General features: G+C 38.6%; 1 protein-coding gene across 2 annotated transcripts in view; it reads left to right on the top strand.

Annotated features, from left to right (window-relative positions):
* Positions 1 to 26,876, top strand: part of NAA35 (N-alpha-acetyltransferase 35, NatC auxiliary subunit) — a 48,081-nt gene that overhangs the window by 14,673 nt on the left and 6,532 nt on the right. For both annotated transcript variants that reach the window (XM_084628246.1, XM_084628247.1), the window contains exons 8-22: positions 389 to 432; positions 1,167 to 1,217; positions 1,758 to 1,841; positions 3,932 to 4,046; positions 8,891 to 9,069; positions 10,990 to 11,049; positions 13,011 to 13,117; positions 14,199 to 14,265; positions 14,785 to 14,883; positions 16,216 to 16,394; positions 21,369 to 21,505; positions 22,996 to 23,063; positions 23,927 to 24,067; positions 25,141 to 25,263; positions 25,831 to 25,911. In XM_084628246.1, the coding sequence (XP_084484372.1) occupies positions 389 to 432; positions 1,167 to 1,217; positions 1,758 to 1,841; positions 3,932 to 4,046; positions 8,891 to 9,069; positions 10,990 to 11,049; positions 13,011 to 13,117; positions 14,199 to 14,265; positions 14,785 to 14,883; positions 16,216 to 16,394; positions 21,369 to 21,505; positions 22,996 to 23,063; positions 23,927 to 24,067; positions 25,141 to 25,263; positions 25,831 to 25,911 (1,535 nt within the window). The remainder of the gene's footprint in view (positions 1 to 388; positions 433 to 1,166; positions 1,218 to 1,757; positions 1,842 to 3,931; positions 4,047 to 8,890; positions 9,070 to 10,989; positions 11,050 to 13,010; positions 13,118 to 14,198; positions 14,266 to 14,784; positions 14,884 to 16,215; positions 16,395 to 21,368; positions 21,506 to 22,995; positions 23,064 to 23,926; positions 24,068 to 25,140; positions 25,264 to 25,830; positions 25,912 to 26,876) is intronic.

Raw genomic sequence — 26,876 nt, 5'->3', positions numbered from 1 at the left:
TGTGGTCCAAAAAATCAGACATTGAGAGGAAAGGTAGAGAGAGTTCCTTCTTTGGAACAGCTGGAGATAGAGAATGGGTAGGTTCAGATTTGTCAAACATTTATTAGTCACAGACTGATACAAAAGCTGGAGCTACGGTTCAGAGACAGCACCTTAATAAGCATTCTAGCATCATCCCCTTCTTAAAAGCTGAGGGTAGGAGTTAGACTTCTCGCAGGTAGCTAATGTCACCAGTAGGGCTTCTTTGGTGGTGAACTTTGGCCAGTAGGTGCTTTTAAATATTTCAGATTTTGAATTAAGCTCACAACTCTCCTCACTCTCTGTTGTATGTGTGCATCTGAGTTTAATCAGAATAATTCATTGTTTTTTAAAAATGTCACTTTTCCAGGCATGCTAAAAGATGTAGAAGATGACATGCAGCGAAGAGTAAAGGTAGTTTTTCTTTAGCTTCCTACTTTTTTATCTGTTATATGTTGAATAGACTTCAAAGAATACGGTTTCCTTTTAGACAAGTTATATAACATATTACAAATTTTTAAGGAACATTACTGTCATCGTATGTCATTTCCCCCCGGTAATAGTGTCCTCTGGAGGAGAATTGAAATTTTTTTTTGTATGCCTATTTTTGCTTAAGACACTAGCAGACTGTCTATAGCAGGATTCAGAATGTTGTTCCCTAGTACAGACAAGGTTTGTAGGTTTTCAAGTAGGAATAGAAAAGAGAGTCTGGTGTAGGAAGTCTGGTCTACTAGGCTGGACTGAGACTTGGTAACCTGGATTTAATTCCTGTTTCAGCTGCAAAATTACTGTGTGACTGTAGAAAGTCACTCAGTCTACCCTGTGCCTCAGTTTGCCAGCTGTGAATGGGGGGATACTGTTTCTCTACTCATTGAGGGGAGGGGTGTAAGGATAGGCTTTATTAATGATTGTGGATCGCTCAGATCATATGGCAACATGGGTCATATAAATACCTGTAAAGATACTTAAAGTCAATTTCAGATGCCTTCTAACCTCAGATGAGAACTGATGTTAGTCTTATCTGATTTCAGAAATATCCAAACAAATTTAATGTTTTTACCTCCTATATCTAAGTTATTTTCTAAACAATGGCATCACCTTTTTGCAATTTTATTAATACATCGTGTTTCTAACTCCTTCAATTTTAGAGCACTCGAAGTCGACAAGGAGAAGAGAGAGATCCAGAAGTTGAACTTGAAGTAATGAACCTTTTACAATTTTTTGCTGGACTGTATAAAATAGTTCATATTACTTAGATAAATGTTTTCAATAACTAATTTATAGAATTTGTCCTAAAATAGGAAAACCTGATCTAACATAAATCTTCAAGAAAATAGGGAAGAATTCACTTCGCTGTAATAGCTGCATGGTAGCACTTAAAACATTAAGTTTGAATGAATGGTACCAGCTTAAGAAGTAGCTGTCCACCAAACTTCCTGGTCTCACACAAGGTGTGTTTGTGTTTTCCTCTTCTGTGTTGGAAGGATGTTGGAGACTATTGGTGCCATAATGTCATCAGTTCACTTCTTCAGAAACAGAAATTACTTTGAAGATAACTAGGCCAAAAAAGTTGCAAATAGAGTTGGAAGGCAGATACTTTCTACTCTCAAAATAGATAGATAGTATGTCTATAAGAGCTGTTTATAAAATCTTGCATTTAGTTAAATAAATGCCAAATCTTATTTTTTTGAAGAGTTGGCACTTTTTCCTAATTTTTGGTACTTTTTATTTTGTTGTAGCATCAGCAGTGCTTAGCAGTATTCAGCAGAGTGAAGTTTACCCGTGTACTACTGACAGTTCTTATCGCCTTCACCAAAAAAGAGGTACAAATACTCGATATTTCTGCACTTAGTCTGTGATCCTGTGAAATGTTTGGGGTTTTTTTGTTTGTTTTTCATTTTGGAGAGCAAAAAAATTGTCATAGAGAATTTCTTACTCCAGGAGCTCACCTCCCTGCAGCAGCACCATCAACTTGGCATGGGTGAACTCTTTAAGAGTAGCAGCCCACTTTCCACCAGCACCAATATATTCCTTCTTAGTTCTTAGGAAGTTATAGGGCCTTGCACAGAAATATGCTGTTGATCAGGTAATAACAAAACAAACAAACCTGTTGATGAGCCTGGAAAATTCTCTTTAAGCAAATAGAACCTGAAAGATAAGGTTTCCAGGAAGACTATCATTAACCGGTGACTAGTAATTTTTTGTGGGAAATCATGATGGATTTTCCCTTTTTGAGGTTCTGAATTTCTATCCAGGCTTCATTGGTGGTTGGGAGAGGAAGGGGTCAGCGTCAGGGCTGTGCACCAGTCTACCAGCTTTAATGAGCTTGAGAATTCCGTGGGGTGGAAAAATCACCCTTTTTAGGGCTGAGAGATAGAATTGGGGTAGGCTGGATGAGACTAAGAGTTGTGTTTTTATTTCCCTCAGATTTGTCTGGTTTTGTTACTTTTTGCAGTGGAGGGAGGTAACATGCTTTTGCGTGCTCTCCTGGAGTTCCCTACTTAAGTATTTAGCTGCACCAGCTACACCCTGAACAGCATAAAAGAGCCTTAAACTTAGTGAAAATCAGGTGCAAGTATTTTAAAGATGCAGAGGAGGCTAGAGGACTTATGGAGGAAATTGCACTCTGAATTTAATTAGTGGCAGTATAAATAAGAGCGTTCGCTCTTACGTCAGGGCTGTGATAGATAGATAGATCCACAGCCAAATCCTGATTTTCAGAACTGTTATGGGTGACTGCTCACAAACTGGGCCATTCATTCACATGTGGTCAAATATTTCTCACTTTAAATTCTTCATTTAGTTCATGGTCAAGATTGATTGATTGCATTTGGGGTCTGCTTTGCAGCCTGTTTTGTAGCAGATCTGTGTTAATGCATTGTGTCAAGTATCAGAGGGGTAGCCGTGTTGCTCTGTATCCACAAAAGCATCGAGTAGTCTGGTGGAACCTTAAAGACTAACAGATTTATTTGGGCATCAACTTTAGTGGGTAAAAAACCCACTTCTTCAGATGCATGGAGTGAAAATTACAGATCGTTACAGTGTAATTTTCACTCCATGCATCTGAAGAAGTGGGTTTTCTACCCACGAAAGCTTATGCCCAAATAAATCTGTTTAATTTTTAAGGTGCCACTGGACTCTTCATTGGTCTTTAAGGCATTGTGTTTGTTAAGACAAAGCTACAGAAAGTGAATATTTATCTTGCACTGTTTTTTATTAATATCAGTTTCTGGCCTGGTTAAGTATCTATCAGACTATTTTTCTGTCTGAGTTTTTATAAGTCTCTTCTAAAACAGCATATTTAAATTTTACTTGTAAATATTTATCTTGTATCAAGGACAATTAACCCAGATTTTTTAAAACTGAGCATTTGTGTTCCCAGCAAGCAGTTTAAACACATGCTCCATAGTCCTAATAAAATAGGTGTAGATCTAAAATGTCAGAACATTGTGTATTTCAGTAGATTATAAATCATTACCTTCTAATCAGCAATTTGGCATCAGGATTTTCTAACATTTTGAAGCAGTTTTATGGTACTTAAGGATCCATTAACATAGAACATTTAAGGACTCCTTATTTTCTAATGAGAGGGATATATTTCCGCAAGAGAAACTATCACTGTTGCAAGAGTGCTTCCCTTATAAGCTGACAAAACTCAGAACGTAGAGAATGTGCTTCTGACACATACTAGCTTACCAGTGAAGTCTCACTGATTAAGGGTTATCTAGAGGTTGTACAAGCGATGCATTGGATGGATACATTAAAACCTATTGGATCAAAAATGTAGTGTGTTCTTTTAAAAAAAAAAAAAATCCCATATATCTGGGTTCCGATTCTTGGGAAGGTTACAGAATTTGCTTTCGTACAGACTTAGGTCACGAAGCATGTGAAAATGTTCTGTTATATTTTCCAGACAAGTGCAGTTGCAGAAGCTCAGAAACTAATGACTCAAGCAGCTGACCTGCTTTCTGCCATCCACAACTCATTACATCATGGTATCCAGGCTCAGAATGATACTACAAAAGGAGGTAAGCATCAGGATTAGTAGTTCTCTCCTGCCTGGAACGTAGTGTCCTTGTGATAGGCTGGGCCTTCTCTAGGCCACTCTCAGGCAGTTTTAGAGTCTCTTCGCCTTCCAAAGTCCTTTCCCACTTGGGAACCATACTGCAGCCTTTCCAGGTACTCTGGTGTTCCTGTAAAAATTTGGTTTGTTTATGGTGGTCTGGCATGGCTGGACACTGGGTTGAGATTTATTTTCAACCCCTACCCTGCGGTGATGAGCTTGTCCTGGATCTAAGTCGTTGTGGGCAGCGGACTCTTGTCAGCTGTTTTTTCTCTCAGCGGCTCTGTAGCAAGAATCAGCTACTTCTGAGGCACTGCTAACTATCATAGAATCCTAAAACGGTAGGACTGGAAGAGACTACAATAGGTCATCTACTCCAGTCCCCTGCACTATGACAGGAGGACTAAGTATTCTCTAGACCATTCCTGGCAGCTGTTTGTCTAACCTATTCTGAAAAACCTCCAATGATGGAGATTCCACGACCTCCATAGATAATTTGTTCCAATGCTTAAATATCCTTACAGTTAGGAAGTTTTCCTAACGTCTAACCTACGTCTCCCTTGCTACAATTTATACCCATTACTTCTTGTCCTGTCCTCAGTGGTTAAGGAGAACCATTTATCACCCTCCTCTTTATAATAACCTTTTATGTACTTGAAGACAGTTTTCATGTCCCCCGTCAGTCTTCTCTTCTCCAGACTAAACTAACTCAATTTTTTCAATCTTCCCTCATAGGTCATGTTTTCTAGACCTTTAATCATTTTTGTTGCTCTTCTCTGGACTTTCTCCAATTTGTCCACATCATTCCTGAAATGTGGCATCCAGAACTGGACACAGTACTCCAGTTGAAGCCTTATCAGGTTACATAAGAAGTCTGGCAGAGCTAGGAACTGAACCCAGATTCTCAGGTGTCCAAGCACATGCCTTGACCACAAGACTAGAACTTTCTACTTCTCTTGTAGCACAACTAAATAATTACCTGAGGGATCATGTCCCTTCCTGGTCAGATAAGCTAGATCCTCTTTGTTATGAAAGAGATGGCAGTGGCTGGTGGCATGGCATTCTCTATGAGGGCTCAGAGACTCTGGAACTAGCTCTTCCTGCTGCTCCAAGATAGCCAAATTTCCTTTCAGAGTGATAAGATGGATGAGGTAATATCTTTTACACGGCTATAGCTACACAACAAATTTCCTTTCAGGCATGGTGCAATGACATCTCTTTGGGTTTTTGGAGAGGATTGAGTGTTTGCTTCCCAAAAGGATAATAAAGTAGAAAGGAGTTTTTATAGTGGCTGGCTGAGATCCTGTTTGAATTTCTATTTTAATACTGCTGGAATTTTGTTGTACTACAAAGTATGAGTTAGGGTACCTAGAGCCCATAAGTGTTTATTATTTAAATAAATTTATTACTATATTAAATAAATCTCTGATGGAAATTTATCCAGGCCAAAATGCTGCTGTTTAAGGCAAAAGAAGGGGGCAGCATAGTATAAATTTTGGCTTTTTTTTTTTTTTTGGCGGGGGGGGGGGGAGCTTTGGCTTAAAACAAGGCCTCAACACAGATCTGCTGCCAAGAAAGACCAGATCCAATTTTTATTTTTCAAGAGAGAGAGGAAGATAAGGGTTTAAACTGTCACTAAACAAAATGTCATTTTGTTGATCCCTTCTGGTTTGTTATAATTCAGGGTGCTTAAGTAGACAAATTGTATTGCTATTTATTCCTTGGCAGAGACAAATATTCTAATAACTACAATAGCACCAGTACTAAGTAAGAAGACATCTCTTCGTTTAGTGTGGGGTTGGGAAGAAATGATGGAATCCATATAGGATGTTCGTAAAATTGCAGGAAAAAACATTTTACATTTTTAATGTGTAGAAAATAAGGATTGCCATTAGTAAGATTTTAAATATCAGCTGTTTGATAAATATTTTTTCTGACCCAATTCTTAATGGATATATTTTTAAATGATGTTTCTGCTTGTGAGACAATAAGAGAAATTCACTATGGAGAGTCTTAAGGCTTGTCTATACTACCCGCTGGATCGGCAGGCAGCAATTGATCCAGTGGGATCGACCACTGAGCACTCTCCCGTCAACTCTGTACTCCACCAGAACGAGGAGCGCAAACCGAGTAGATGGGAGAGCATCAGCTGTCGACTGACCGCAGTGAAGACACTGTGTCAGAATTCAGCAGAGTAGGTCTAAGTACGTCGACTTCAGCTACGCTATTCACATAACTGAAGTTGTGTATTTTAGATTGACCCCGCACGGTAGTGTAGACAAGCTCTTTGGCTATGTCTACGCTACTGTGGTAAGTCGACCTATGCTGTACAACTCCAGCTACGTGACTAGCGTAGCTGGAGTCAACGTACCTTAGGTCGAGTTACCACGGGGTCTACACTGCTGGGGGTCAACAGGAGAAACTCACCCATTGACTTACTTCGCTCTCCAGTCGACCCCTGTACTCTACCCCCGACGAGAAGCGTAAACTGCTGTCGATTTGGCAGGTCTTCACTAGACCCACTAAATCGACCGCCGGTGGATCGATCTCAGAGCATCGATCCCAGCTGTAGTGTAGACCTGCAGTTAGACAGACTTTACCTGAGGAGATATTAGGAAAACTGTAGAAGGAATTTATTTGTAATCCCTGTAAAACTGAAGAACCTCTGGGAATAGAGTAGAAACAGTAGGACAATATAAAGTCTTTAAATATCTACACTCCCTGCTCCACTCTTCTAAAGACTTAATCCCTTGATTTTTTTTTTTTTAACTTTCATTTGTATAAGTCAATATAGTTCATGAACTGACTAGCAATTAGTACACTATGGACATGGAAGTATAGGGTTCCTCATACTGCCAGACAACTTTGTCACGGGCAGGGGGGACCATTTGTAAAAGTGAGATGGTAGCATGGATTCCATTTAATACTAAGCCTCTCTGCTGAGCCTAATGGAAAAGGGCGCTTGTTGGGTGGTGGTTGATTGGTTTTTTGTGATGTATATTATGTCCAAAAGAAGTGGACTGAGACCAGTATCTCACATTATGTAGACCACCAAACAGTGAACAGAGGGTAATGAATGTCAGGCACTACTAATCCTGGTTAAATCTGAACCAACTATTGAACACAGTTTACGCATACTTCATTATGATATCCAGTAACTGAGACCAGAATCTCTGATTCATGTATTTCCCAAACTCAGTTTATTAAAAAATAATGCATTTTTGTTCCTTCCTGCATGTTATAAGATTGTTCTCTTAATTTATTCTAAGCAATTGATTTTTATTTTATTTTTTTACATTCATGTTGGCAAGCTGAAACACCTAAATTGTTATCTTGACCACTTACACCAGACCCGCTTCCCAAAATATGCAATAATAATTATATATTTTATGTACTTTGTTTTGCTCCTTTACTTAGTTGTCTATGCAGATATATATTGTAACTTGAATTCAACTTAAAAAAAACCACCCCAAAATCCCTTAACCATAAAGTCATATTACTTTTACAGTTCTCTGTTGAATTCTGATAGATGTCTTAGTCAGCTGTCTGAAAAGAGGAAAGGTTTGAAAACTTGTTTTTTGCCTCATGAGAGAAATGTTAATTAAATATTTAGATAATGGGAGCTTGCTAACTTTTATCTTTTTTTTTTTTTTTTTTTTTTTTTTTACAAACCATGAGATTTGAAGGAGTCTATCATATGACTCCAGCATTATAGAGACTTGCAAACATTTGCTATTTAGTAATACAAGGAGCAGATTTGCATTTCTGCCAAATGCTACTACTTAACCTGACATAGTACAAAGTAGATGATTAAATGAAGAATGTGAATCATTTGGGTTACATAAAGGTCCTGTTGTGTTCCCCTACCCATGTGAGGACACCCCTCCCTTGTATATAGGGAAATAATTGAATTTTTTCTCTTTCCCATGGACTATGACAGGGGTTAGCAGATCCAGGAGTGGGCAGACAAATCAGGACCCTGAGGATGAGTTCCTTTTATTAAGTGCACTAAAGGCAGGTCTACACTACCGCTTAAGTTGATCTAACTTACATCACTCAGGGTATGTCTTCACTACCCACTGGATCGGCGGGCAACGATCGATCCAGTGGGGATCGATTTATTGCATGTAGTCTAGACGCGATAAATCGGCCCCCGAGCGCTTTCCCATCGACTCCTGTACTCCAGCACCGCGAGAGGCGCAGGCAGAGTCGACGGGGGAGTGGCAGCATTCTACTCACCACGGTGAAGACACTATGGTAAATCCATCTAAGTACATCGACTTCAGCTACATTATTCACATAACTGAAGTTGCGTAACTAAGATTGATCCCCACCCCTAGTGTAGACCAAGGCTCGGTGGTGTGAAAAAGACACCCTCCTGAGTGATGCAAGTTACAGCGACCCAAGCACTGTCCACACTGGCGTTACGTGCAGCTGCGCCAATGTAGCGCTTCTGGTGTAGACCTGCTCTAAGATATGGGACGATGTTCAAACTATGCAGCTAGTTTGTAGAAAGGTAAGTACTTTTAACTTGTAAACTGCTTTTACTAGGGTGCATTTTTAATAATGAATCTTATGATAGTTGTAATAATTGAGTAATTAGTATAGTAATCTAAATATAATTCAGTTTAATTTACAAGAGAAAATTGTTCATTTTAATTTTTGGAATAGCTTCCTTTCATAACCAGCATGCCTTATGAGACACTTAATTTGGATAAATGAATGGTTTGTTTTATACTTGGAAGTTTAAAAAAAGTTCAGAAAACGCAAATCACATAAAATCCTCCTTCTGTCTTTTTTTTTTTAAAGATCATCCTATTATGATGGGTTTTGAGCCCCTTGTTAACCAGAGGTTGCTCCCTCCAACTTTTCCTCGATATGCAAAAATAATTAAAAGGGAAGAAATGGTCAACTATTTTTCGAAACTTATAGACAGAATAAAAACTGTATGTGAAGTGGTCAACTTAACTAATTTGCACTGTATACTGGTGAGTGTGAATACTGCTTATTATCTTTATGTAAATAGAGCTTATTATCTAGCTCTTTCAAAAAAGGAATGATTTCTATGAACAATAACAAACATATATATGAACAGAGGTTGGTTGTTTAAAACTTCAGTTTTTCCCTCCTTTGTAAAACCCTCTTAGAAGTTTGAAATTACATTTCTTCCTGCTACTTACTACTTTTCCTTTTAGCAAATATCTTTTTTTTCCCCTCTCCTATTCCTTTGCTCTCCATCTCTTGTTAAATCATAATTACAGATAATGATGGAGCACAGTAGGACTAATTAACTTGTCTTCCTGTTCTAATTGGAAAGAAAGCTGCATCTATAGCAGCAGAACACAATATAGTCCTTATAGCAAGGGTGGGCAAACTTTTTGGCCTGGGAGCCACATCTAGGTATGGAAATTGTATGGCGGGCCATGAATGCTCACGAAATTGGGGGTAAGGGTGTGGGAGGGGGTGAGGGCTCTGGGAGGGGGCCAGAAATGAGGAGTTCAGGATGTGGGAGGGGGCTCTGGGCTAGTGCGGGGGGTGGTGAGAGCTCTGGGGTGGGGATGCAGGAGGGTGATCTAGGCTGGGACCGAGGGGTTCGGAGGGCGGAAGGGGGAATAAGGGCTGGGGTGGGGGGTGAGGGCTCTGGCTGGGGGTGTGGGCTCTGGTGTGGGGCCATGGATGAGGGGTTTGGGGTACAGGAGGGGGCTCCAGGCTGGGATCAAGGGGTTCAGCGGGTGGGAGGGGGATCAGGGCTGGGGCAGGGGGTGGCCGGGGCCGGGGGCAGATGGGTGCAGGTTCCGGGTGGTGCTTACCTCCATCATCTTCCGGAAGGAGCGGCATGTCCCCTCTCCGGCTTCTACGCGGAGGTGCGGCCAGGCACCTCTGCATGCTGCCCTGTTCACAGGTGCTGCCCCCGCAGCTCCCATTGGCCAGGAACTGCAGCCAATGGGAGCTGCAGGGGGCGGGGCTTGGGGTATGGGTAGGAGCAGGAAGGGGCACATGGTGGCTGCTTTCCGGGAGCCACGTGGAGCTACAGCACGCACAGAGCAGGGCAAGCCCCCGACCCTGCTCCCTGGCAGGAGCTTGAGAGCCGGATTAAAAGTTCTGGGGGGCCAGATGTGGCCTGCGGGCCAGTTTGCCGATCTCTTCCTTACAGTATTGAAGAGGATACTGCCTTTTCTTCTATTTCTTCCCAGCAGTGAGTGAGTTAATACAATTTTTAGAATTCTGATAAGCAATATTCCATCCCAAGTTATTGCATAGATTTAAAATAAGCACTTAACTCCATGGTTAACTCCATCCCTGTTCAGAGACTTGCAAATACATGTTTAACTTTAAGCATAAATTCTATCCAGCCTAACAGAGGCTTTCCAAAATTAGGGCCTGTAAAAGTTAAGATGGGTTTAAATGTTTGGTCTACATTTTTATTTTCTGACATTTCACTGAATTACAAAAGAGGCATGGTTGCACTGGGCAGAGTTCCAAGAAAGACGACAAAGATCTTTTAAACATTATAATAACTCTTTGTATTAGACATGCTGTCTGTAATGCTAATAAACTCTTCATTTTCATAAAACAGTTGATATTTGTTGAATAGTCAGTCCTATCCTGTCATTTACACAACTCAAGTTGGAGATGACCTTAACAGTTTGATAGTGTGTGTTTTATAATTTTATCATACTGTTGGTAGTTGGAAGGAATTTTAATAATCTTCTAGTTTTATTCAATAAGATTTAGGATTTTAAAAACTCTTGTACTTTAAGACAAAATCATATATCAACTGCAAAATGTATTGTTTGTTTTTTAAGCTTATTCACACTTATTTCATATTAAAGATTTAACTCTCTTTTTCGTACATTTCAAACTGGTATATTAACCTTACTTCTCTTTCCATCCTAAATGTAAATTAGGATTTTTTCTGTGAATTTAGCGAGCAATCACCTTGTGTTCTTTCAAGATCTCTCTTACAGGCAAGTCCTAATTTATAATGAAATGTCTCTTACATTTTTATAACAGCACTAGAATAAAATAATCACTTCATTTAAGAACCTACATTATTCTTGTTTTAAATGTTCAAATTATATAGTTGATATCAACACAGTCATTAGTATGAAAGATTTAAAACAAAAATTGAACTCTTCAGATTTTTGTGTATCAAATGTTTGTTTTTTATTTTGAATAGCTGACAGTCTAAATACAGTATTGTTTTTATTTATTGTTGATTAACTTGAGCAAATGTGTTGTGAAGATGGTATGAACATGAGTTAAATCCACTTCCCTTGCAGTAAGCAAGGAGTGTGCAGACACACTTGTAAAGCCTCTCCATCTGCATCTTCCCTGTGCAGTCTCAGTGTGGGATTTAATTAGTGTAATGAGCCTCGTGCTAATCCTCCACCCGTGGCTGAATTTCACCCACAGTGTATTCCTACTGCTACGTGAAGGTTGGGAAAGAACTGAATGTGTGTAGCCTTTTCACTCCTCAGTGTTCCCTGAAATAATACTATAAGCTTTATTGACCCAGAGTAAAATACCTTCTTACAGCAGGCTTTGCTTTGAACAGGGGTATCCAGATGTCAGAACTTGATTATCTTTGATCCTGGAGCTCATGGAAAAAGAATTTTTTGTTTGTTTTTTTTGTGGGAAATTGTGAAATGCTGTTTTTTAAATTTTCCACAGAATATTTTGGTTTTTAAATGAAAAACCAAAAACCTTATAAAACTCTAATTGAAAAAACAAGACTTTTCAGACTTAAAATAATTTGTGCTGAAGAAAACAAAAAATGATAATTTTTTTAAAAACCAAAGATACAAAAATTACCAAAAATGTTTTTCAATTTTCAGTTGTTCTGCAGAAAACTGGAAGATTTTGACCAAAATTAAAATTTTTCATTTTGGTCAAAAAGCCATTTTTTGTTGGAAAAACTGTTTGAGAATTTTAGATAGCTCTAAATGTCAAGCTGAGTGAGGGGAAAGAGAAGGAGGGTTCACCTCACAGTGCCACTAATTTACACTCAAATGAAATATTACTCCTCGCCTAATCTCTGGGCAGGTAAGGAGCATTGTTAGCAGGGTCCCATTTACTGCGTGAAACATCAGAGAACATATGCAACAATGACCCATGGTTAGGGGAGTGGCTGAAAGGAGGCAAGACAGCTATTACAGACCAAAGCAAATGTGAACAGCTGGGGAGGCTTGCAAGAGGCGCCTGTAACTTGCAAAACTCCTAAACTGCGTTGAAGCAGACACCTTCTTCTTATAGTGTCATAACTCCATTCAAGTCATAACTGCACTTGTAGTTTACGTCAGCTGAGATTCTTCCTTTCTAACAGGCAAGTTCCTCAGCTGTGGAGCTCCTAAGGTGCCTACCAGCAGATCCTGCTTCACATGCACTTTAAGAGTGCTGCAGCAGGGGGATTCTGTGGTCATGGTGGGGAAAGTAAAATGGGAACCGGGCAATGGCTTCAGAGGCAAAAGAAAACGTAGCTAAATAGAAGTCATTGCAAGGCAAGTTCCTTTTCCACACCTCTCCTATTGTCTGCATTTTCTCCTGCCTTCTGGGGCACTGCTTAGCCTCTTCTCTGCCACTCCCCAACGGATCCTGGCCAGCAATCTGTGTAGCACACGTAGGAATTCATGTGTCAAACCTTCAGAATAGAGGACAACTCTATTATTAGGGCAGCTGTAGAATCAGTTTGCATGCTGGGCCTCCATGATTGTAAGCTGAGAGTGAGGTGAGCAATGCTCACTGCCCCTGTTGCCTCGGGGATGAGGACTCCCTACATGCCCGCCTATTTTGGGTCTCTTACCTACCAAACCATTTAACTTTCTGAAATAATGTAACTACTGTAGTTACTTTACAAATCCACTATTTTTAAAAAAAAGTAATTTCTAAAAATAGATGATTAACTTCAAAAAAAATCTTTTCCTTCCAGACTACATTCCTTGTGGATAACAAGAAGGTGTTTGGTACGCATCTCATACAAGATATGGTGAAAGATGCATTAAGATCTTTTGTCAGTCCTCCAGTACTTTCTCCTAAGTAAGTAGAGCAGCCTGGGTTCTGTCTATTTAAGCATCAGTACAAAATATTTCACATGCCTTTCTGTTTAAATAGAAGAACCAAAACCCCAGTTCAGTTAGATACAACTGATTATATGTTTTTCTATAAGTAGAGAATCTTAATGTTTGTGTTTGAAGAAGTCACATAAAAATTTCAGTGGTGGTTACAGTGGTGGATTAGCCACTTGGCCAACGGGACCAGTGCTCGGGGGGCCCCTGGAAAGTGATAGCGCTCTGCCCACCCAGCGCTCCTGCCAGGTAGTGGGGACGGGGCACGGGGGCTTGCCCTGCTCCACCTGCCTGGCACTCCTGCTGGGAAGTGGGGGAAGCCCCTGGGCCCCAACTCCGCTCCCCGGCAGGAGTGCTGGGTGGGGCCGGGGCAAGCCCCCTTGCTCTGAACCCATTTTCTCAGCAGGAGCGCCGGGGGAGGGAATGGCAGGAAGAAGAAGCGGGGAGGGGCCCCCACTTGCTCTGGCCCCTAATCCGCCTCTGGGTGGTTATTATAGTACTCCAGGTTCTCCATGAATTTTGTCCTGTATAAATCAGTGTCCTCCAACTCTTTCATTCTGTGTACTATTTTGTAAGAGAGACACCCCCCCCTCCCCCGCTAAAGGATCTGTTGTCTCCCAACTCCCTAAGTTTTGCACTGATTTGTTTCTCAAAATGTTGCATTCTGGGGCTCTCTTACTGAATCTGCACACCATAGCTGGAAAACCACTGACAGGCTAGAAACCTCTGACTGCTAGACACTGGGATTGGATGTCAGGAGATGTGGATCACTCAATAAATTGACCTATTTTGCTCATTCCTTCTAGCATCTGGCACCAGCCACTGTCAGAAGACAAGATACTGGACTAGATGGACCATTGGTCTGACCCAGTATGATGGTCATTCTTAGGTTCTTATGACGTAGATAGTACAGGTTGTCCTTTTTTTTTTTTTTTTTTTTTTTTTTTCCCCTAACATAGCTAAAGTCAGTATCTCCTCTCTTAATTGAGTAACAGTCAGTATTTAGTGCAGTCATTGTTTCATTTGATATGGCTCTGGCTATTTCTTTATAGATGTTGTCTGTATAACAACCATCAGGCTAAGGACTACATTGATTCTTTTGTGACCCATTGTGTTCGGGTAAGTGTCAGTTGTCTTACAAAGGCCTTTAATACATATTTAGGCACTGTCAAAGGAATTCAGCTCCTGTGAAAATGAGATTGAGATACCTAACTTTAGGCCAGAATTTTTAAACCTGGATTCCTAAATTCTTAACCTTTTGGAAACGTAACTGTTGCAATTTGCAATCCCAGGACCATGGTATGTGGGACAGGTTTTGTAGTAATTTATAAAATGGGTATACATCTCCAGTAATGGAAAGTAATTTCATGTAACCTGCAAACACATACTGTTTTTCAAAAAGTGTAAATATTTATCCTTCTATCCAGTTTGGAGATGTCTGTTCAGTATCTGTGTTTGAAGAGCTTAATGTATTGAAAAACACAGCACAATGTAAAAATCTGAGAAAATGTATTTAGGCATGAATCCTTTCACACATCCTGCTTGGTTGCATATTTACTGTGGCTCAATCTTTAAATAAAAATACATCATGTGGTATACCTTTAGGTTTAAAATTCATCAGTGGTTCTTCTATTTCAGCCGTTCTGTAGTCTGATTCAAATCCATGGACACAATAGGGCTCGCCAGAGAGATAAACTGGGTCATATTCTTGAAGAATTTGCCACTCTGCAGGATGAGGTAATGTAGCAGCCAGGAGGCCAGCAGGCTTCATCCTCCTGTGTGTTTTTTCCACAATGGAATATCTTGTGTTGGGCTTCCTGTAAATGAATGAAGGTTTGTTCCCCCACCATAACCTTTAACGTCTGTTTCTTAACCTTTAAAATACTCTGCTTCTGCTCCCTGCACTTGTTAAAGCTGCCAGTGCGCACAAGGTTAACAGAGTAAAGAAGCTTGGTTCTAAGCCACTTTAAATTCAGAGCACATCTTGTTTCAAAGATGAAATGGCATCTATACAAAATGAATGTGTAATATATTAATTGCAAATCTGTGTAACAAACCTGATTTCTTAAAGTGTAAAATGTTACATAATACATAAAGTACATAAAACTTACATTTACCTCCCTGTCATCCAACATTAAAGAACACATACTTAAATCATCTATGAAACTGTTTCCGAATTGGAGGATGATTGACCTTGGTGGGAGGTTGTGTTTCACTTGTAGGAGTTGGATTTATTTTTTAAGAGATAATGAAAAACACTACTTTCCAGGCTTTGCATGTTAAGGGACAGAGCAGAGGAGTGTGGAATGGGAAGATTTTTGTTGCCTTTGTGGTGGGTCAGTGTTCCATGGGGGTGCTTAGTAGAGGGGTTTGTCAGTATTGCTCTTGAGGTGTTTCTTCCTGAGTAAACAGTTTGTTGTGTTGTTTTGTTTAGGACTATGGAGGCTCTCTGAATTGTAGTATTTCATGATAAAAAAAAATTGAAACTCTTCAGACATTTAGCCTAAAATAAAAACAATAGAAGATTCTTTATTTTTATATTATTTTGCATGCTGAAGCCATATTCTAGTGTTTTTTTTTTTTTTTTTTTTTTACAACTTGGTGCTGTGGAAGTTCCCAGAAATATTGTCAATTATCTCTGATATTGTAACCTAACAAGCTGTTGCTCCTGGTCTCAGTTGCACATAGTATGTGGGTACAATACTCATGCTGGTTTGCCAAACGTTAGTAAATTTGACTATTCAATAATTAAAACCTTCAATAACATTAAATCATTTGTCAGTAAATATGACAGTGCAGTATAGAAAAATGTTTATCATCTTCTACCCCAGACAGTGAGTAAATTACATAACCCAGATTTATGTGCTTTTTGGACTGCTGAAGTCATGGTCTGTGAAAACTGATTTCCCTTGTTAATATGTAATATGGATTTATTGACCTTATTTTCATTTAGAATTTTGTGAGGGTTTTAATTGTGGTAAAACCATGAATATTGTTTCTCAGTATGTTCTCACTTTCCTGTAGCTGTGCTATTTTTACTGAACAGTTTTCTGTGTCTTTTTCTGGTAGGCAGAGAAAGTAGATGCAGCACTTCACAGTATGCTGCTGAAACAGGAACCCCAAAGGCAACATCTGGCTTGTTTGGGGACCTGGGTCCTCTACCATAATCTCCGCATCATGATACAGTATCTTCTGAGTGGCTTTGAATTGGAACTTTACAGTATGCATGAGTATTATTACATATACTGGTAAGAATACACATTATTAAAAGCTTTGGGGGGAATGTTCCCACAGAGCCCAGCCTGTAAATATATAGAACAGTGTTAGGCCAAAGTTTAAACTGGGACTTAGAACAATTCTCTCATCCCAGACTGACTGCACAAAATATTTAGTCTCACTGCATCATAAAAATTAGAGATGGGGGAAAAAACCTATTGGGCCATCTCGTCCCTTCTCCCATGTTTGTTCTCTACAATGTATTCATTAACACACTGTCCAGATCACTACTTGGCTCCTTATTTAGCTTGTTCTAATAGAACATCTCTCATGAAAGTGGTTTAGTCACATGAGAAGCAATGCTGACTGTGGCAGTAAGCATAGATTTAAAAGGAAAAAACACTACCTGCTTCTGGTTTATATTCTCTTCCCTTCCAACAATGCTAATCTCATTAGATATTTTTTTAACATTTAGACACATTGAATTGGGAGATCATTTTAAAGTGTGCTGTCTGAAAAGTGACTATTTAAAAACAACATCTTACTCCGAATGTATCCCCTGTCTATATCCAGAGCAGTACCTTCTGTTTTTAGTGAAAAAGAGAGTGTGTGTGGGTGAGGTAATATCTTTTATTGGACCAACTTATTTTAGTGAAAAAGTAAGATTGCAGTGTGCAGAAACAACATACATGCTTTTCTATTATACTCCTTCCACCTTGAACTATTTTCCATAGGAGGAGATGGCCAAAAGGAAAGAAAAATATGTTTTAAATGGCTTGTGTGTAATGGACCAATAATGCACTCATATCTTAAACTGACATTTTAATGCTATTTTTTTTTAACTCAGTTGAAAATAAATTCTAATGTATAGTACATACTGTACTGTTACTCTTCAAAGGACTACATACTACTTGCATCTGGTAAGGGAAAGTCAAATCCCTTACATCAGAGTGTTTATAAAAAGTTGCATTAGGAAAAGAGACTATAAAATACATTTTCATTAACATCAAGACTAGTATCCTGTCTTCTGATAGTGGCCAGAGCCAGATGCTTCAGGGAGAACGAACAGAATAGGACAGTTTTGAGTGATCCATCCCGTCGTCCAGTTCCAGGTTCTGGTAGTTGGAGGTTTAGGGACACTGGGAACATGGGGTTGCATCACTGACACTCTTGGCTAATAGTCATTGATGGACTTATCCTCCATGAACTTACCTAATCCTTTTTTGAACCCAGTTATACCTTTTGGCCTTCACTGCATCCCCTGACAATTAGTTTCACAGGTTGACACTGCATTGTGCTACTTCGTGTGTTATATGAAGGGGTAAATAATGCTTCCCTATTCACTTTCTCCATACCAGTCATGATTTTTTAGACCTATCATGCCCCTGCACTTAGTATTCTCTTTTCTAAGATGACCAGTCTCAGTCTCTTTAATCTCTCCTTCTATGGAAGCTGTTCCACGCTCTTATTCATTTTCATTGCCCATCTGTGTACCTTTTCCAATTCAAATACCTTTTTTGAGATGGGGTGACCAGAACTGCATGAAGTATTCAAGCTGTGGGAGTACTATAGATTTATGTAGTGCATTATGATATTTTCTGTTTTTATTGTCAATCCCTTTCCTAATGGTTCCTGACATTGTTAGCTTTTTTGACTGCCACTGCACGTTGAGCAGAAGTTTTCAGAGAACTATCCATGATGACTCCAAGGTATTTCTTGGGTGGTAAGAGCTCATTTTGATCCCATCACGTTGTATGTACAGTTGGAATTATTTTCTCCAATGTGCATTACTTTGCACTTTATCAACATTGAATTTCATCTGCCATTTTGTTGCCCAGTTATCCAGTTTAGTGAGATCCCTCTGTAACTCTTTGCAGTCAGCTTTGGACTTCACTATCTTGAGTAATTTAGTGTCATCTGCAAATTTTGCCTCTTCACTGTTCTTCTGCCCCTTTTCCAGATATTACAAATTCCAGATCTTACTGAGGGTGTGAGACAATCCTTAATTTTATAATACTACCATTGATGCCAGTCTATGAATTCGGCTACCGGGGTAGTAAGGGCAATAAAACTGGTTCCATGTTGGAATTTCGTAATTTACTTTCAAACTAAGGCATTTGAAGAAAACATTATAGTAACTAATGAATTTGTTGCTATTTGATTTTAGTAGATTTTCCTTTAAGGACGGAAGGGACCATTAGGTTAGTCTGACCTACTGTATACCAGGCCAGTAAATTTCACCCACTTACCCCTGTATTGAGCCCCACAGCTTGTGTTTGGCTAACACATATCTTCCAGAAAGGCCTTCACTCTTGATTTGAAGATAGATTTCAATAGATGGAGATTCCATCACTTCCCTTAGTAGTTTGTTCCAGTAGTTAATAACCCTTACTGTTAAAAATGTGTGCCTTATTTCTTATTTGAACTTGTTTGGCTTTAACTTGCAGCCATTGGTTCTTGTTATGCCTTTCTCTGCTAGATTAAAGAACCCTTTTAGTGCCTGGGATTTTCTCCCCATTAAGGTACTTATACATTGTGGCAATTATGATTAGTATCCATTTGCTGATGGTCTTTTTTCTCCACTTTTAATGACTCTGTACATCTTAGTACTATAGTTTAACTATGATAAGTACCCATTCAATTTGATCTTTAAGTGAAGACCAAAAAAATATTGTGGTTTAAGAAAATAATACTCAGTTGAAGCATTCATCAGAATTCTGTCAGTAACAACATTTCTGGACTGAACTATGAATGTTTTTGAAGCCTTATGTTTATTTTTACTTTTCATGCTCTGCACTCCTAGAGCTCCTAGAGTCGTTTTCACACCACCTTTGCTATTAGTTTGAAAGAAGGCCAGAACTTTGTTCATAAGATGTAGTACCACTTTAGGAATCTCTTGCAGAATGTGTGTAATGTGTAATGGTTGAATATTAATTAATTCCTTGGCTTCCTTAAAATGATAATCCATGATTTTACTTATTAAAAATTGTAATGTTTGAAATTAGGGCTGTCAAGCAATTAAAAAAACTAATCACGATTAATCGTGCAATTAATCGTGCTGTTAATAATAGAATACCATTTATTTAAATATTTTTGGATGTTTTCTACATTTTCAAATATATTGATTTCAATTACAACACAGAATACAACGTTACAGTGCTCACTTTATTTTTTGATTACAAATATTTGCACTGTAAAAAACAAAAGTAGTATTTTTCAGTTCACCTAATACAAGTACTGTAGTGCAGTCTCTTTATCATGAAAGTTGAACTTACAAGTGTAGAATTATGTACAAAAAATAGCTACATTCAAAAATAAAACAATGGAAAACTTTAGAGCCTATGAGTCCACTCAGTCCTATTTCTTGTTCAGCCAATCGCTCAGACAAACAAGTTCGTTTACATTTGCAGGAGATAATGCTGCCTGCTTCTTGTTTACAGTGTCACTTGAAAGTGAGAACATGCATTCACGTGACACTGTTGTAGCAGACGTCACAAGATATTTACGTGCCAGATGTGCTAAAGATTCATGTGTCCCTTCATGCTTCAACCACCATTCCAGAGGACATGCATCCATGGTGATGACGGGTTTTGCTCTATAACAATCCAAAGTAGTGCAGACTGACACATGTTCATTTTCATCATCTGAGTCAGATACCACCAGCAGAAGATTGATTTTCTTTTTTGGTGGTTTGGGTTCTGTAGTTTTCACATCGAAGTGTTGTTCTTTTAAGACTTTTGAAAGCGTTCTCCTCACCTCATCCCTTTCAGATTTTGGAAGGCACTTCAGATTCTTAAACCTTGTGTCAAGTGCTGTAGCTATCTTTAGAAATCTCACATTGGTACCTTCTTTGCATTTTGTCACATTTGTTCTTAAAATGAACAACATATGCTGGGTTATCATCTGAGATTGCTATAACGTGAAATATATGAGCAGGAGACATGCATTTTTTTCCCAAGGAGTTCAGTCGCAAATTTAATTAATGCATTATTTTTTTAACAAGCGTCATCAGCATGGAAGCATGTCCTCTGGAATGGTGGCCGAAGCATGAAGGGGCATACAAATATTTAGCATATCTGGCCCATAAATACCTTGCAATGATGGCTACAAAATTGCCATGCGAATGCCTGTTCTCACTTTCAGGTAACATAAATAAGAAGCGGGCAGCATTATCTCCCATAAATGTAAACAAACTTGTTTGTCTGAGTAATTGGCTGAACAAGAAGTAGGACTGAGTGGACGTATAGGCTCTAAAGTTTTACATTGTTTTGTTTTGGAGTGCAGTTATGTAACAAAATATATATATATTTATAAATTGCACTTTCATGATAAAGAGTACTTGTATGAGGTGAATTGAAAAATACTATTTCTTTTATCATTTTTACAATGCAAATATTTGTAATCAAAAATAATAATATACAGTGAGCACTGTACACTTTGTATTCTGTTTTGTAATTGAAATCAATATATTTGAAAATGTAGAAAAACATCCAAAAATATTTAATAAATTTCTATTGATATTCTATTGTTTAACAGTGTAATTAAAACTGTGGTATTAATGGCAATTTTTAAAATCATGATTAACTTTTTTTGTTAATCGCGTGAGTTAACTGCATTTGAAGCATTGTCAATATTTTTTAAAAAATACTAGTTTAAAAAAAAATTAAAAGGGACTCCTTTAAAATACGTAGTCTCTGTAATTTAATATGTACTGTTCCTAAACTCTTGGATTATTTAAGTATTAGTCTGAAGTCTTTTTAAAGATTTTTGAAATGGTTAGAAATCATCTAACTGAATACTTACACAATACCATGGCTTTGATTTAAACTAGCAAAAGAACAAAAGTCATTTTATACCATCACTGAGCTTTATGGTCAAGGAAATATCAATTGAGTATAGCCATCTGTTTTCTTCATGAAAGAAAATACACAATGTGTAATAACAGCACATGCATTATATATAGTTTGCTGTGTAGTGTGTAATAGCTGGATACTATTTTATTGTAGGTATCTGTCTGAGTTTCTCTATGCCTGGCTGATGTCAACACTGAGCCGTGCTGATAGCTCTCAAATGGCAGAAGAGAGAATAATGGAAGAGCAGCAGAAAGGCCGTAGTAGTAAGAAAACAAAGAAAAAGAAAAAAGGTAGAATAGGTTTAGTGTTTCTTTTATTTCTCTCATACTGGCATTATACCTGGCATTATACCTCAAGTGGTATGTCTGCACTGCAATGAAAGCCCAGGTTTAGTGGGACTCAAGTCAGCTGACCCATGTTAGGGAATCCTGGGCATGAGTATCTACATTCCTAACCCATGCTCAAACCTAGGGCTTTTGCATTCACACTGCGGTGCGCAGACCCAAGTCAAAGTAAACATATCCCAGAGTCCCTAGCACCATTCCCCTCCCCAGATGTGGCCACTCTAGCCCTAGAACCATGGTGCACTGTGGGAAGACTTTACTGCCTGCCCTGCATGTTACCAGGAAGCAGCTCGCTTTGTAAAAGGCCTCATTGTTTCACTCTCCATTGCAAACCCAGGAGGCTCTCTGACAGATTGGTGATCAGAAGAGAATGGGTTAATGCTGATCTGAGCAGCTGCTGTTCACAAAGGGGTGGTGGCTTCTGTTTTCAATAGAGTGGATTGCAGATTGCTTGGATAGAGAGGGTTAAGGAAATTGTCCTATGGAATTGTGAGATACTTCTGGCTGACCCCTGGGGTCTGAATGAAGCAAGGCTACATCTACACTGCAAAGCAATAGGGCTCAAACCCTAGTCCCAACTTAACTTGAGCTCAGACCCTCCAGCCCTGCAGGGACCTGGGACCATGGGTCCAAACCCTGGGTTAGCGCAATTGCTGGGTAGATGCAATGGAAGTTCGTGCTTGAGCCCAGTGTTACAGTGCAGACATACCCAAAGAGTTACTCCTGATTCTTATAATTGTGAGGTTAGCGTTTTGTCCTTACTGTCTTCTATTAGGAAAAAAAATCGGGTTGTTGCCTGGGGCTGCATGTGAAACTTGTTTTTGATTAATTGAATATGATTTAATCCATACACCAGCACTTTCCAACTCTTTGCAAACGGAGCCTCTCTTCAGGAAGACAAAATTACCTACATCTTTCCTTTAACTGTGCCATGTTACCAGCACACTGTGGGAGAAATGTTTACTACTACTGTTCCACACTTCCAGGGGAGCATGCCTATACTTTGGAAAACACTGTCCTACAAAAAGTATAGCTTTATGAAGGCAACATTTGTCTGAGTGTGAGGTGGAGTACGTATTGTCAGATCACATTTTTATTATATTCCTAAGAAGTTCTATCGGGCTCCAGTTCCGCAAGGTACGTAAGCTTGTGCTTAGCTTGGAGAATGTAAATTGTCCCATTAAAGTCCAGGACTACTCATGCGAATAAAAGTTAGGTATGTACTTAAGTACCTTGCTTAACTGGGGACCAAATAAGCATGTCTGTATGTCTTAATTTAAAAGGAGAGTTTCTGATTTTTAGAGAAGGTGACAGGAAAACCATGTGATATTTGCAATTAACTATTTTAATGAACTAGTAGTTGCAAAAAAAAGTTTGCCTGCATTTGTTCTGTATCATTATTTTGAGTGGAAAATCTTTGTATATGGAATTTACAGTTCGCCCTCTGAGCAGAGAGATCACCATGAGCCAAGCATATCAGAATATGTGTGCTGGAATGTACAAGGTAACTTATTACTGAACAGATGGTGTACATAGGCTTCAAATTTGTTGTATGGTGGTGGTAAGCATTAAAATCTCTCCCTCCCCTTTTTTTTTTTGTAATCTGTGTCCAGTCTCTTCTTGGTTCTGAGAATCAAGCCCTCATTTTTGGCATGCCAAGCTCCCCTAAAGAAATTTCCTACTCTAAATAGTATTTTATCAGACACAGAATAATGCCATTTAAAATCTTCTAATGGATATGAGTAAGGATAAATAGTCTGTGCTGAAACCATTATCTTTAGGCACTGGAACTTGTTTGTAGCGCCCTCCCCTGTCTCCAAACAAGGTTGGATACCAAAAACTATAAATGATACTAGCTGAAATATAATAAAACAAGCACTAAAGGTACATTAAAATGGAAGTACCATGTAGTGCTAAAAGAAATGTAATGCTGATTCCCTAGCCTCCCTGTTCTCTGCCCTCTGACATGTGAGTAGAGGTGAAATATTAGCTGACTCAACAGAAGTGCTTCTGATGTGGTTTGATATCTGAGTAGGCTCTTTTGTGAATCACTCCATCCTCTCTCTCAAGATTAAAAAGAGGAGGAGTTACCTTGCTAACCATTTGCTGACTTGTTTGGTGCATTATAAAGCACATGAAAAGTCCATTCTCTAGGCAGACAAATAGACAAGAGTAGAATCCAGAGACAGGAGACATACAATTAAAACCTTTTTGCATCAAATGCCTGGAAAAGTATTTTGGAATGACATTTTTTCCCATCCTGCCTGTGTGTACCATTGCTGATTCCAAGATGCGGTAGTGCTTGAGGGTTATGACAAAATGCTAAAGGTTTCACCTTGGTCTTTCTTATTCATTCCTTCCCCTTAGACGATGATAGCTTTTGACATGGATGGTAAAGTGAGAAAACCCAAATTTGAGCTTGATAGTGAGCAAGTTCGATATGAGCACAGGTTTGCTCCATTCAACAGTGTCATCACGCCACCACCAGTGCACTATCTGCAGTTCAAGGTGAACTCTTTTCAAACAATCTTAAAACATTTAGATTCAACTCTGACTTTCAATATGTTTATACATTTCTTGTAAGATCAGGCCCTGCATGTACACATACATACCTAGTGGCTGATTTTATAGTACATATTGATGCATCTCAATGTACTGAAGGACAGTATCATGCCTTTGAGTACTGTGCTATAAGTTAAAGGTATCTTTCATTTTTCTAAGTTATTATTTAAGCAAAGTAGAGAATGACAAGAGGCTGTTCACTGTATTTGCAGTAAGGAAAATGAATTGAACTTTCCTAAAATTGGACTTTTAAGCATTTTTGCCAAGTTTTGTTGCTGTTACTCTTTGTAATGTGTGCATTTGTGTGAAAAGGATATCTAATTTGACAGACTCTCAGCTAGAATAATATACATTTAGAAAAGGTAGTTTCACAGTTGAAGTATTATTACTTTGCAAACAAGCAAGGTATATGAACCAAATATGAAGGCAGTTTTGCATGTAAAATGAACATTGATAACGCAAATCAGACCATCCTTGCTTTCTGTGTGTCAACAAGACTATATCATCTTACCTATCCTTAGAATTATGCAATTTTTTTTTTTAAGGAAAAGTAACTTTTAAAAAAATCTTGTCCAACCTGTGCACATGAGCCTGTGCTTAATAACCACCTAATATTATTGCTCTTCCCCTGTCCATCTTTCCTCCTTAGTTACTCCCCACTGTTTTGCTGCCTACTTGATCGCATCACTGCTCCAAATAGATTGCAAGTTCTCCAGAGCAGGGATCATGTCGTTTATTTGTGCTCTGAGGTGTCTTAGCACAGTTTTGGTGTTCTAAAATAATAAGCTATTTAATAAAGATTACAATACATGCGATTTAACTGGTTAAAGCAAATACTAACTTGACCTCTGCTATTTAGTGGTGTTAATATTTTAACCAGTACTCAGTTTGACTTAAGGAAAAACTGGTTTTAATTAAATACTGTGACTGCTTTTGATAAGGATCAGAAAACAATGTAGAAAGGTTTATGTGCTGTTGACTATTAGTTTTAATATATATACATATTTTGTGATATTTAGGAAATGTCTGACCTAAATAAATACAGCCCCCCTCCACAGTCCTCTGATCTCTATATGGCAGCTAGCAAACACTTCCAGCAGGCTAAAATGATACTGGAGAATATTCCTAACCCAGATCATGAGGTAAGGCTGAACTGAAATGTAGAGAAGGAGAAGTTTCTTGTTTGGAATACATTATTGGCTTTGTCATTAGTTCTAACTGAAATACTTTTGTTATGAATTAAAATGTGCTAGCAAATTATAATTTAGTTATTAAAGTGCTTAAGTATTTAATTTTAAATTGTCAACTTCCCACATTGAACTGCCTGCTGTACACCATGATGTATAAGAACAGCAGCTTGTTAGAGAAGGAATGTGTCCTGTGCAACATGAAGCACAAAGTCAACCCCTGACAAATAATACCTTGGAATCTGCAGAGGTTCGACCGTCATGGGAATGAATATGAAATACCATGTTTTATATGGTCTATTATATTAAAAATACTATTGTATTAAACATAGTTAGTTGCCTTATCAAGATGGTTAAATATAATTTATATATTTGAAAATTTAGTATAAATTGCATTGACCTCTTTTAAAATGGGATTGATATTCCAGTCCAAGTATTACATTGTGGAAGCAGCTTGATTTTTTTCAGTTATTTTTTCTTGGCCATAAATTGTCACTTGAAAGTTTTACTACTTTCTGTTAGGTCAACCGAATTCTAAAAGTTGCTAAACCCAACATTGTGGTCATGAAGCTGCTGGCAGGAGGACACAAGAAGGATTCTAAGGTAAGAAAATCACAATCAAATTGAATTTATTGTCTTTAACTACTGAATAACACAGTAAACAGTTCCATTTTGGCCACAGATCTAATAGTTGAATGCACAGGTTCTGTTTTTAACTATTCTTAGCCTTAGAGGGAATAGAGATCTGATCCAAATATGGAAAAAATTATAATTAAAAAATATATGTGTCGACCCTTGAAACATGTTGAGAAGCTGTCACTTCAAGTTTTGAAATTTGTTATGCCCTCAAATGTTTGAACGTTGGGAGGGAAATTAGCTGGGAAGCTGCATCTAGAATGTAAATAGCAATGAAGACAGGAGCTATGATGTGGAAGGTAAGGCTAATGATGGAAGCAACAGCAGATGTGTATGGATAGGGTTAGACATTAAGAGGAAGAATAGAAGGGAGAGCAGTTGATAGCAATGGGTCGAAGGAAGTACAAGTAAACAGTAGAAGGATTGAGGACTGAGGAGAAACAGCAGCAGGTAGGGGAGGGGAACGGAAGAAATTAGCTGAGCCTGTGGCAGATAGTGGGTGAGGTGGAGAGTAGAGGAAAGCATTGGTGGGGCAGTATCCAGAAGGTGGAAACAGAAGTATGGGGAACACAAGGGGCAAGTGGGTGGGTGGACGAGAAGTAAGGTGCTAGTGGGATAGCAGTTAGAAGGGTAGATCAGCAGCAATTAGTTTTTAATCTTGTGTACCTGGAAAGAGAAGCAATTTCAGAAAAACAATTTTATTTTTTTTTTAAAAAAGTGCCTCACCTCTTCAGTACTCGTGCGTGGTTCCAATATAGTATATAAGACGACTGACTTCCCCAAGGCAGAGATGTGAGGTCTTATGTCTGACTTAGTGAGATTTTAGTTTTTCCATCTACCTCCTTATTTTGTACCAGTTCAATTGTACTTTTCTTTTTTCCCTCTTTGTGTTGATACCAACTCCATCATAGTACAAGCTGTAACTGAGAAGG

The sequence above is a fragment of the Lepidochelys olivacea genome (genome assembly GCF_965140295.1).
Source record: "Lepidochelys olivacea isolate rLepOli2 genome assembly, chromosome: 5".
In the NCBI taxonomy this organism is placed as follows: domain Eukaryota; kingdom Metazoa; phylum Chordata; order Testudines; family Cheloniidae; genus Lepidochelys; species Lepidochelys olivacea.
The sequence above is the reverse complement of the archived record's forward strand: the minus strand, read 5'-3'. Positions and strand labels throughout refer to the sequence as shown.